The 13,839-nt window shown below is 31.7% G+C and overlaps 2 protein-coding genes across 2 annotated transcripts in view; one reads left to right on the top strand and one right to left on the bottom strand.

Annotated features, from left to right (window-relative positions):
* LOC149775193 (notchless protein homolog 1-like) overlaps positions 1 to 1,244 on the bottom strand; it is a 40,808-nt gene extending 39,564 nt beyond the window's left edge. The window contains exon 1 of the mRNA XM_089944238.1: positions 1,178 to 1,244. Within this exon, the coding sequence (XP_089800364.1) occupies positions 1,178 to 1,182 (5 nt within the window). The 5' untranslated portion in view covers positions 1,183 to 1,244. The remainder of the gene's footprint in view (positions 1 to 1,177) is intronic.
* A 148-nt stretch (positions 1,245 to 1,392) lies between these two features.
* LOC149775192 (large ribosomal subunit protein uL18m-like) overlaps positions 1,393 to 13,839 on the top strand; it is a 36,952-nt gene continuing 24,505 nt past the window's right edge. Inside the window, exons 1-2 of the mRNA XM_089944239.1 lie at positions 1,393 to 1,532; positions 9,565 to 9,658. Coding sequence (XP_089800365.1) covers positions 1,409 to 1,532; positions 9,565 to 9,658 — 218 coding nt within the window. The 5' untranslated portion in view covers positions 1,393 to 1,408. The remainder of the gene's footprint in view (positions 1,533 to 9,564; positions 9,659 to 13,839) is intronic.

Genomic DNA, 13,839 nt, shown 5'->3' with positions numbered 1-13,839 from the left:
AGCTACTAATGAGCCGACCACTCCAGTGGCCTAGTGGTTTGAGAGTCCGCATCAGATGCAGGAGGTCGTGGGTTTGAACCCTGGCCAAGACATACCAAAGACTTATAAAAATCCAAAACACACAAACAATCCATAGACTCCCAGCAGAATATGCTACCAATTGTTGAAGCAGTATGACAAAACAATCATACATATTAGGGTTGACATTTTGCATTGTAGGACTGCACCAGAGTATGCACAGCTATAGTATTTGCACACCATCTTGTTTTGCTTGCATTCCATATTGATTTTAAAAACAAAAGGCTTCAAGAATATGAAAATTGCACAAAACTTTGTCATTTCATTAAATGATTTATAATTTTTCTAACCTGATTGTTGCCAAGTCTGTTTTCAAGCAACAGATGTAATGTAGTCAACCATCTTGGATAATCTCAAAAATTCCATTAATTTTGGAGTTTCACTTTTTTGAACACACTGATACAACACGAGTTCCTCCTTTACATTTGTTTGTTTTAAAAATATTAAAACTTGACACTGCAACTACTGGATACAGACAACACAGTTTTGACTGAATGGACTATTCTAGAAACCAGAAAAGGACAGTGAGCAGTTTGTCTGCTTGTTTTTCATCAGCAACTTTCGTCTGCTTTAAAATGATAACAAGTCAACAGTGTTTGGGACCCTTGGCAACAGTAAGGTTTAGAAATTATAAATCAGTGAATGTAATGACTAAGATCTGTGCCTCTTTTATATCCGTAATGCTTTTCGTTTTTTTTTTAAATCGGTAGGGGGTAAAAACAATTGGGAAGGTGTGCGAATACTATAGGTTTAGCCAAAGGACAAATTCACCCTTACTGTGCCTTTGATCTTACTCCTCTGCTGACCGCTTGTAACCTAATTTGCATATACAAAAAGCACGGGTGATATCTGGGAGTCCTAACGAGTTTCCAGTCCCCTTGTTATTTATACGGTCGCTGTTCATGGTAATTATTGAATGTTCCGTCTCAGAGGTTGGATCGTTAGCCATGGGGACTGTCCTGGAATGGTTCTCTGGTTTCTTGAATGCTTAGATCTGAGATTAAAATTAAGCTGAAAAGACAAGTTTTTGAAACTGAACCGTATAATGTATAGGTCTATTTCAAACGAGAAGGTATGTCTATGTTGTTTTACTACCTACCTCATTCTTGTTGTGGTAATCAAAAAAGCGGAAATTGCATGTGGTTCCTGTTTTTGGGGATCATTTATTTTCAATATTATGCCTAAATATACAATATTAGATGTAAAATTTAAAGTGTTAAGAGTTCTGTTCTTTAACATCAAACGAGGTAAATATGTTGAAAATCAAATAGGTATCTATTTAGATTAAGAAGATACAACATAAGTATAAATTGAAACATAAGAAGTTCGAATGCTCCCTTTAACCTTCACCGGGATGAAGATGAAAGCAATTGGGACATTCCACCGGCTGCAGCTTGTTTTTCCAGCATTAATAAATGCAAATGTTTTTTCCTGCTCAACAAGGTTTCTCAGGGGTAACATTTTAACTTAATGTACATGTTTGGTATTTCTTTTTACGCATGGGTATAGAGAATTAAGGAGTGAACATATTTGGGTAACATGTTTTCGTGGTCAGCCAACGATTCATTTTTGGAGAGCCCGCTGACTTCAGTACCTCAGATACGAGAAAAGGAATTTTTTTTTATCATCACTATAACAGTTTCATTCGTAATTATAACTAGAAGCGTATGGAAATCACGGAATTCTGTGTTGGACATTACTAAATCAAAATGACACTGAATAAAGGAACTTGTCAATAGCGAACATCGGAGATTCCTAGTCCTACAACGTAAGACAAATCACCCGATATTTTTGTTCTGTGGGTGATAGGTCTTACTGTCTAACTAACGGCAATGTATAACGTCTTTTAATGTCGACTAATAGTGTAATGAAAGTCAAATTTTCAGAGATATCACACACAACTGGCAACCAGTACTGATGCTCTCCTATCAAGTAAAGTTATAATGTTTTTTTCAGACTTTACTTACCCTAATGTCTTTTCTGTAAAAAATTCAAATTCTCACAAAAGAAATGGACCTGTTTTCAAGTTTTGTTATCCTACATTTCTGTTGTCTGGAAAGCGATGAAAGCCGGGAATGCCGAAATTGGGCTATGTTGAAATACTCTTTAACGAAACAAATAAAAATATATTATGCATATTGGAACTGTAAGCAACATTTCGTTTTGTTCAAGAAACATATCCCCCACATGAACCTACTTAAACATACTTTAGCATACCTCGACTACCTTGTATTGCAACAAATTCAAATGTATGTCAGTGGACCATGAAAATGCATCCATTTGCTAGTTTGATATTTTCATTCCGCCAGGATAAAGACAGCACAGGAAGTATATTAATTACACATAAATGAGTGGAAGAATGTCAATATAGGCTGCCAAATGTGTGAGATGTTCCTGAAACTTTGACTTCTCATTCTGATGTCAACTGACATCGGAACAGGCTAAACAAGTCCATTATTTGGATCGTAAGAAAACAAAACCAGCATGTGCTATGTCTTACATTGTAGGACTACAGAGATTCCCTGTATGACATCACAACTAAGCATTGGCAGAACCAGCATGGCAACAAAGGAAGATGATCTATATATCAGCTTAAGCCATTGAATTGGCAGTGCTAATTGTATACCCCATATTGATGTTGGGTATAAAATCTAGGTCATTAAGACTGTCACTTTCCTTTTATATATATATATATATATATATATATATATATATATATATATATATATATATATATATATATATATATAAAATTTATTACTAAATAGAGGTAAACAGTTTTATCAATATTTGTATTATGTATAATGCACACTTATTAGAGATATAGAAGATAAATAAATAAATAAAAAATAAAAATAAAATATATATATAAAAAAATATATCTTGATATAATCTTGACAAATGTTAAATAGGTTATCAGAACTCAATTTATATAATAAAAATATGGTGTGCATAATGCTTACTATCAAGTATTTTATAAATAATCATATTATATTGAGAATTAATTTATAAATTCACTTTTATTTTTTAAGAATTAGTAAACTTATTTTTGTGATATTAGATTATACTTTTACCAATTAAGTTTTTCTGCAAAGTAAAATAATATGAAAATATTCTTATCTAAATGTAAACGGCGGACATAATTCAGAAAAAACCCACAAAAAAACAAACAAACAAGAATTAATGAATGTCATATAGTGTTTTTGAATTTAGACCTTTTGGATATACTGTATTAAGACGGTGAATCTAATAGGTTTCCTTTAGCAGACGTTCCATTTCAGAATCAGCTTTAACAATAGGTTGGAAGGAGAAATCTTGCAATGATTGGGAAATTTTGTTAAAATGTCTGGCAACATGAGAAGAAAATGATTGATTGATATAATTTTTTATATCTGATCTATGTTGGTTCATATGTTTAGATATTTGTTGACTGGTTTGTCCAACATATTGGATGCCACATTTTTTGCATGTTATCAAATAAATAACATTTGATGTTGCACAATTAATATCACAACGCCTATTAACCCTTTACCTCATGCAAGCGTCTTTGGACGCCTCTACTCCATTCGCATGGAACCGCCTTTTGATGCCTCTACAAGATTTGCATGGAACCGCCTTTTGATGCCTGCTGTAAACATCAGCCATTTTGAGCTGGTTTTCATAGCGCCACCTTCAGGGAAAACCCCCCTATTAGATACTACATTCATTTCTGCGAATGACAATTATGTCAGATCACATGGTTGCTATTTATGCACTGGCTGATATCTGCTTTTTAAAGTAACTGGGTCATAATCTCCTCTATCCAAAATGGCAGCCTAGGATTTCATTCAGTACGTACCAAGTTTTCATGATTAGAATCACAACCATGAAAGATTCAATAACTTAGGTAAAGGCTCTGATATTGATGTAGGCAGCAATTAGTTTTTATCAATTATCAAATTCAGATGACTTAGTGATGTAGACGAAGACGAAAAACATGTGAATTTCGAGTATGGGAAATGGCAGCTACGGTTGGTCATGCAGCCTCACTGACATGACGGTGAACGAGTTCTCTCTCGATTTTAAAGCACATAAAAATTCTTCAGTGAAAAATAATTACTCAGCTATAACAATCGGACTTTACTCTTACATTTTTCCACATATAATATATGTGTACCAAAAATGTAAAATGGTTAAAACTGCTGTTAAACATAACATACACTACATTGCTTAACAGTTCACAGGCAGGCCTATGCGTATGGTGTCGACTAGGTAACAGGTGTTCAATTTATAGCGTGCTGCACTTTGTCACTATGCTCTATGAGGTAAAGGGTTAAAGGTTTCTTTCGTATTATTACTATTGAAAGAAGTGTTTTCATTAATAAATGAACAGTGTGAACATCTAGGTCTATTACATTTAGTTGATGATCCTATTTTATATGATGGTTTTTCTAATTTGGAATTAGTTAGGAAAACTTTAAGATTTTTAGTCCTTTTATAAGCAAGTGTGGGTTTGCTTTCGTGTAGCAATTTAACACTTGCTTTACGTGATAAGTTTAATAAATCCCAGTATTTATTGATAATCTTACCTATATTTGGCAAACTTGGATTATATTCAATAACAAAAGGAATGATATCTTCATTTCTATTTTTGATTTTATATTGTAAAGATTCAAGCTGTGTAAGAGAAGATACTTTTTGGAAAGCAGTATTAATGATGTAAATAGGGTAATTTCTATTTAAAAAATATATATATATATATACACACACATACATACACACACTCTTAAAATAACATGGCTTTTAAAGTTTTGGTATAAAGCAGTTTGATATACCATTGTTATACTATTGGTATATCAAATTGTCATCTGCCCATGTACAATAATACACGTATATAAATGTTGGAACTGTGTGCTGTTAATTCTAGAACTATAGATTATTGATGCATTTCCACTTATTAATCATTAGTGAGTATGAAAAGAATGCTAAAAATGATAAATTATTGTTGTTGTTGTTGTTGTGGGGTTTAACGCCATTTTTCAGCACGATAGGCTATACATGGCGGCCAGTATTAATGGTGGAGGAAGAACCCGGAAAACCCCGGAAAGAACCACCGACCCACGAGAAGCTACTGGCAGGCTTTCTCACATGCCCACATTGGCTGAATCTTAGACTCGAACCGCCGCAGACAGAGGTGAGATGGCAGTGATCCGTAACGAAGAGCGCTTTAGACCACTCGGCCACTCGGGGCCCCGATAAATTATCCCCATTTTCTAAATGAAATTAAAATGATACACAATTTCATCGTAATCCTTTCTGCTTTCCGTTCAAAGGGCAAATATGTGTATTAACATGTGATATAAATAAAATATATGCATAGTATGTATGCTGTATCAATGATATGCCACTTGCATAAATTTTCATCAATAGGGAACTTGTCAAGCCTTGTTTCCTTTGAATGAAAAATTTATAAGCTTCATATTATATCATAGATACAGCATATATATTATATATATATATAAAGAGAGAGAGAGCTATTTGATAAATGATAATTTTCATAAAACAAATTTGACCACCATGAAAGTTGTATCTGAAAGACAGCATGTAATAGCTATGGACAATTATCCATTTCTCATGGTTGTCATCATCATCATAAACCCGTTATGCAGAATAAGGAGAAGGTGATGCAAGTTGTTGCCATGTTTTATCATTGGAATTTACATTTCCTTTATTAAAAATAGATTATATCCATTAACAACTGGAGACAGTATTGTTTAATGTTGTTTTACTCATCAACGACAAAATAATACAACTCACATGGTTCCATTTAGGAAACTTACTTTTTGTATTAATTTGGGCGGGTGTGTTGGTTTTGAAGTGCTTTAATTGCGTGTCTTTGTATAAAGACTTATCATGATCAATGATTACTGTAATACATTTCACTGTTAAAGATTGTTTTATATATATATATATATATATATATATATATATATATATATATATATATATATATATATATATATATATATATAACTTTTGGTAACAAGCGTATTAAATCAAATATGGAATAAATAAACCTATGGTCTTTCTGCCAAGCAGACTAGGGAACCCTCCATGTGATCATGCCCTATGATGTCATGGCGATATTCACTATGTTTTCTGTATTACTAAATATTTTATCATTCTGAGAAAAAATAACCCTTGCATTGTTTTTTTTTTTTACAAAATAATTTATCCCCCACCAGAATAAGGTATCATGTTACACCATTATTTGACACTACCCCTATTGTGATGCAGTGTCATAAACTCAGTTATCTGAGAATGCATCTCTCATAAACATTATAACCACAACATTTGTTAACACTGATCAAGATCAATTGATGCTGACAGAAACATTTGTTGAAAATCCAAATACATGTACTTGTGAAGGAACAATGATACATACCGTGAGAACTACTGCATTTCACTGATTGTCTTTGTTCCAATCAGTAAGTCTGCATACAAATCCTTATCAGCTATTCTAATGGGGCATAATAAGCATCTAGTCTACTACTTAACATGTATTAGCCATGTTTCTTACGGCTTATAAGCTGTATCAGTATTGAGTAACACTGTTTAGAATGGTGTACATCTTTATAATGTTTTCCTGTCCTTAGTGATATTCTAGGTGATTATTTTGTTATTACAGTTTGTGGAAACTTAAATGAAACATAATTTTATGACGTATTTCATAACTAAATCAGCATCCTGTTTATTATTTATTTAAAAAGACTAGTAGGATTTTCTATCTGATAAACAAATTTAACTTCATAGTAAATCTTCAGTCAGCCTTAAAGAGAATCTCAGTATGGCCAATTTATTATTTATTAATTGATTTGATAATAATAAAGGAAAATAAAATCATCTCTTGTAACATTGTCTTCTGTCTCTGATTGTTTGCATTTTAGAAGATGGATGCAAACTAGTTTTAAAGTTTGAAAAGCAGTACATTCAAAGATTGAGGTTCTGTACATTGACAATATCAATTAGGTATTGGAAAACAATTAAATACACTAAATTAATTTGTTTTAATCATAAATAAACATTTTTATCATATCAACATGATTTCCCCCAATTGGATTATTTTAACTTTTGTGACAAAATCTGTTCAAAATGAAGATTATGGTAAAAGATAAGAAAACTATAGGAGTGCTAAATCATTTCTTTTAATGTCATTTTTTCCTATAAATGTAGTTTTCTGTTTGCTGTTGGTGTTGCTCTGCAGTATATTATTTTCTCTAGAGCATGTGTACAATAGTGTCACGGAAAAAATAGATTTCTGCGAGGTGTTTCATAATGGGTGACATACTACACAATCTTTATAGTCTGAATGAAAGCTTGTTAAGAAGAGTATGAGGGTATATATCATTGTCATTTCTTACCCATACTTCGCTAAAATAAATTTTTCCAAAGTAATGACAAATTCACCATGAAAGAAGTATATTTATGAAAAGGTTAAAGTAAAAACGTCAAAATATGTAGTCCAGGATAAAGTGGTGTAAAAATAGGTAGAAGTGACTGTAAAGAGGTCAGAATTTAAAATATTCAATACAGTAGTTTAAAACAGCTGTTTTAGTAAACCTTTGATCTAGATAATATAAAAACATACGAAAAACTTTGAACTTTATGAGTATACATTGATAAAAAGTTCTTGGTTTGAGTCGCAATAATTTTGAGTTGGTTACTGCAAAAAAATGTTTTACCTTACTATTTCTGAACATACTGTAATATGTGGCAAAGCGTGCTTTATTTATATTAGGGACCAAATATTTAATGTTCCTGAACAGAAGCCTGACACTTTCTTTTTTTTCAAATTTTACTCAAATAACGGGGGAAAAAAATATCTTGCTATGATTTGTAGCAAAGTAAAACCATGTAATTATCATCATATTATTTGAAGGCAAATTATCCTGAAATAAAATAAAATCTCAGCTCAAAAGAAAATAGCAGCACATCCCACCCAAGAAAATTGAATTGCCAGTACCTTATTGTCGATGAATTTATTGTGTATGATGATTGTTTTTTTAATTTTGTAATTTAAAAACTGTAATAAAGTGGGAAAATTATAGACAATAGCAGGCACATTGTGAGAAACGTTGTGCATTAGAGAGCTCGTTGATAAAAATGTTGACATTGAAGCATACAATTTACTAGACACTCTTTTATATTAATAGGCAAGGAAACTTTGAGTGGGATGGCAAGATATTTGTCAGAAAAGAACAATAACATAAAACACACTCAACAAATGACAAAATATTGAGTGGAGTTGATAAGCTGCATAAATATTGAGCAGAAAACAAATGCTGTCCAGAAACTATGATTCACAATCCTACAGAGGAATATACGTATTTAACACATTATGTGAATAAAGGATTGTAAAGATACTTCTATTTGTAATATTCAAATTAATTTCTGACAAATGTAACTATTTTTAAAATAGACAAATTTGGAAACTATTTTGTTGTGAAAGTGAAAACATGCTGTTTTATATAATTAAATTCATAACAGGATTATTTGGATGCTGTTATGGTGAAAAAGTACAGTGGTATGTACCACCTGAAAATAATGAAGCAGTAAACCAGTATACTGGTAAAAACACACACTATTAGCAAAATTGTTGCATGACTTTGTTCTTGAAAAATACTAACGTTGAAATTACGTTTCAGTTGAAATCATGTGATGTGGGAAGGTATTGGACATACTTTGACAGGATAAAATATGAAATTTGCTTATGTTTACTAGAAATCAGTCTATAAACCTCTGCAGAAAAATAATATGCCACTCACTTCTTTAAGTTTCATGTGAGACATTTTGAAGAGAATCCTGTAAGCTGAAGATAATTACTGACATACACTGTAGTTTGTCATTAAATTTACACCAAAGTAATGTTGCACTTTGGTTGAGCTGACCCAGGGACATTTTGTCCAGATTGAATAAAGTAGAAGTATAACATTATTCCAAAAGATGTAGAACAGCCTTTTTGTATGTGAAAAAAATGTACATTAGTATTAATACAGTTTGTGACTATGTTGATATTATCTACAGATTTGATTTAGCATTAATGTTATCTATAAATTTGATTTAGCATTATATATATTATCTTTGTTAGAACTAGGAAATGTTTATAATCAGCTGAAATGATGTAGATAAATTGGTGCCTCTCTCGCTCTGTGTGAACCTGTAAAGAGAATGCTTGGAGGGGTCATACACAGTAAACCACATCCATTTGATCGAGACCATGTCCATTCCACAGTGGTCGTCTATGACTCTGCAAGAAAGCTTGTGTGCAGAGCAGTTCTTTTCAACAGTAGAGCACCAGTACTTTCAAGTTACTCTTGTTTTCTTGACAAACATCAGAAAATTAATATGGTCTCTTTTTTGCAGGACATGTTGCAATTTTAAACTTTTGGGACCTATTCAGCAATGATTTGATGCTTTATTACACCCAGTTTTTTTTCTTCTCCGTAGCTGTGAGATGCCTTAATACTAGTAGTTCAATGTGCAGTGCAGAGGAAAATAAAGATTACAAAGTCAATCCAGTCTTTCTGAACAGGAATCCAAGGTATCTATGTTATCACTCTCTGAATAAAGTTTGCTTTTAAAATGTATTTTTGTCGAGCCTATATTGATGAGAAGCAAGACATGGTACCACTTTTCCAGCATCAGTGATGCCATTATCATCACGAACAGTTGTGGTTGTCAACATTGATTATGGGCTTGTATGTAGACCGTAGCCATCTTCAAGTTTTCTGTTAAAATTATTTGAGTTTTTAATTCTTCTTGCATGCCTACAGATGTCAAACTATGAGTAATTTGTCTTGTTTAATGGCATTGAATCATCTCTTATACTTGCCAGTTTAGATTCCGATATTCAAGCTGGCAAATTCCTGAAATGCTTCAAAATCATAACTATCAGGTATGGGGACAGTTACAATTGTAATTGTAATTGATTGCAATCAAATACAGAGTAAGCTGGCAAATTCCTGAAATGCTTCCAAATCATACAGTTATCAGGTATGGGGATAGTTACAATTGTCATAGTAACTGATTGCAATCATTTACAGAGTAAGCTGTTATTGTAACTGTAGTTATTAATTTCAGAAGCTCTGTAATGGTAATCATGATTGTCCTTCATTGGCAGTGTAATAACTTAGTGTAATGATGATTGTCCTTGATTGGCAGTGTAATAACTTAGTTTAATCATGATTGTCCTTCATTGGCAGTGTAATAAGTTAGTGTAATCATGATTGTCCTTCATTGGCAGTGTAATAACTTAGTGTAATCATGATCGTCCTTCATTGGCAGTGTAATAACTTAGTGTAATCATGATTGTTCTTGATTGGCAGTGTAATAACTTAGTGTAATCATGATCATCCTTCATTGGCAGTGTAATAACTTAGTGTAATCATGATTGTCCTTCATTGGCAGTGTAATAACTTAGTGTAATCATGATTGTCCTTCATTGGCAGTGTAATAACTTAGTGTAATCATGATTGTTCTTGATTGGCAGTGTAATAACTTAGTGTAATCATGATCATCCTTCATTGGCAGTGTAATAACTTAGTGTAATCATGATTAGAGATGATTACAACCAAAATATCACTAATTTGTAATAATCCAAAGACTATTAAAAGTTCCAATAAACAAAAGACCATAAATATTGACTATTACAATAAGGAATGGGTCATTTTAGGTGGTCAATACACAAACTAATTTTTCTAAAATTATACTGTCTAAAATTTTTGCTGACCATTTGTTAATTAAAATATTCATATTCAGGTATCAGTCTTTCATCAGATATATGTTAGCAGTTAAGTAGACTTAAAATAAATGTACTTGGCAGACAGATGTAATCAGTCAGATGCAAACTTTGAACGCTTAATGTGTTTTCATTGTAACAACAGTAACAACTAAAATTGTTGATGTGAATGTGAAGTAAACAATGCTAAGTGATGATCATGCTGCATATTAATTTGTATGTAAATAATTGTTAGTAAACATTTACATGGTGTTAAAATTGTTTGTTTTTCAGTTATATAGTGCATGATGTCTGTCCAGAACAAAAAAAAGATAACAAGCAAATACAAAGCAGTTGTAATCATAGTCGTCCCCCTGTAAGCGTAATCATGGTTTCCAGATAAAATGTAATTGCAATCATAATCATCACTGCCAAACAACATACAATCTCAATCACAATTGTAATTAATCAACCCCATTCCTGACAGTTATTGTTTTCAAATTTTTAAAACAAGTCAGCAATATACAAATAATATTTATTATATATGTACATTACTATCATTTAATGAAGGTGACAGTATGCTGTCACTTTCTTTAAATGATAGTATATATATCAGAGGTGTGCAGAATTAATATTTTACCAAAATATTTTGTTTAAGTGGTATTTACCCCAGTACTTTTTCACTGTACCAGTGTTCCGATATTTTCCATCAGTAAGGAATGTATGGAAATTCCTGAGTAATTATGTTACAGATCAGTTGATATTTCTATATATAATGAGAAAAGATAAAATAATTTTTTTTCCTTGCCCCATAACATGTTGTGAAACTCTTTGTTACCTAGATCATATATCCCAAAACTTATGGACACAGATTGTGTTGAATTTGTCGCTCTCCATTCCACATGTTAAAATAAAGTAGGTAAATTGAACACTTATTTGTTAACATACTGAAAGAAACTAATGTCATACTATTCTTATTTATTTTTAGATGTTGTTTGTCATAAGCAATTTATGTATCTACTCTATGAAATCAGACGCTGTGATGTAGCCTACACATCTATAGTATGTATTGCTTATGTTGAGTAAAACCATTAACATGAAGATGTATAAATATATCATGTTTGCTTCTCCTCAAGGAGTACATACAAAGTAAACTATGTACAGAGTAAGCTGATCTAGGAAAGCCGATTTTGGTTTTCTTTTACAGGTATTCACATGCAGGAATTTCAAAAATAATTTGAAACAATAAAACAGTTGGGGTTTCGCAAGTGACACTTTGAGCATACATTCTGTGAAATCTGTTAAATTATACACTGCAACTGCTTCAGTTATGCAGAATGATCACAGGAAGTTCAGGTAAATTGTTAACAGAATATAGGAGTGCTTGGCACTGAGCAAGTATCAGATTTGCAGCTCAATCAAAGGATTGGGAAAACAAAGTATTGCTGCTCTTACAAGCTAAGGACTTTGTGCTAGTTGGCAGATAACTAAGGAAATATTACTTGAGAATTAGACCTGGCTTATGAAAAAGGCAAATATAAATCAAATCAAACTTTTTTTGCATCAGATGCAGCAAAACACAAAATATATTTCAACTACAAATTGTTTGCAAGGGTAAACAACACTGATGGACATTCCACTACTGCGTAAGTAATATTAAATGTAACATTTTAAATTATAAAATTCAAATAAATGTAGATATTAGTATCATGTAATTAATACCATAGTAATACATAAATGCACCAGTCTTTATGCAAATTTAAGTTTTAGTGCATTTTTGGTGATGCAAGTTTTGAATGCTTTCATTTTAAATTGTACGTTTGATACCCTTATTAACCATTTTACCAGCTAAGCAATGATATTGTTATGTATATTTAATCTACATTGTTTGTTAGTTATGTTTTTTTTTTTTTACAAAAAAAATTATATTTCATTATATGCTATTGTAATGTAACATTGTTGGACTTGACCTTGTCCAAAATCAAGTTCATTTTGTACTTGACCTGAGATTTTTAATTCTGTAAACAACTAATACATAGCGAAAATATTCTATATGTATAGGTTTAATATTAGGATTATTATTTAATAGAAGTAAACATGCTTATTTGGGTCTGGGTCTTGGTTTCTATAATTCCCCAATAAATATACCTGGCCGACCTGTTATGTTCCACATCCTATATTATAATTTTAGTAACAGAGCATCCAGTTATAACCAAGATGTTTTTGGGTAAACATTAAGGAGATTATTTTTCATTTGGTAATTTTTTTAATATACAAACTGCTAATTATGACTCGAGGTCAGGTAGAGGACTATATGATCTTGTTACTGGAAAAATTATTCATTTCTGCTTCAGAATCTTAGCTTAATCAGTTGTATTATTGTTGTGTCCAGAAATTCATTTGGGCCAGAATTTTATTTATTCGTATTATTTAATTAAGTGATTCTTCTCAGGAAATACAGTGTTCTTCAAAAATAACATCCTTGAAAATAGAGTTTAATTTATCCTGAAATTTCAAATACGGATGTATTCTTAGATTGTATTATTGTGATCAAAAGACTGTTGGCACATCACCTTGACATGGGTCACCACAGGCATTATAAAGCTTGATGCCTCTCTCTTTTCTGTTACCTACAGTTTAAGATCCTAGAGTCATAATAATGTTATGATTGAAAAAAATGTACAACACAGAAATAAATATCTGTCCATGAAAATAGTGCACAAAAAAATTACTTTAGAAAATTAATTTCAGATATCCCAACATATATGGTAAATAAAGTGACATGATGTTTTCATTTTTCATGACAAAAAATTAAAAAAATTAATATTTTTTTTACAACACATTTTATTTGTGAGAAATTAACAGTTATATTTGTGGGAAATTAATTTTGAATATTACAAATACAGTGGAACCCCGCTATAACGCGCCCCGCCATAACGCGAATTCGGATATAACGCGGTCGTAGCATGGCTCCCGAAATTTCGTATATTCATTCACACATGGAG

Source organism: Sinohyriopsis cumingii, chromosome 19, assembly GCF_028554795.1.
Source record: "Sinohyriopsis cumingii isolate HCF-2022 chromosome 19, ASM2855479v2, whole genome shotgun sequence".
In the NCBI taxonomy this organism is placed as follows: domain Eukaryota; kingdom Metazoa; phylum Mollusca; class Bivalvia; order Unionida; family Unionidae; genus Sinohyriopsis; species Sinohyriopsis cumingii.
The sequence above is the reverse complement of the archived record's forward strand: the minus strand, read 5'-3'. Positions and strand labels throughout refer to the sequence as shown.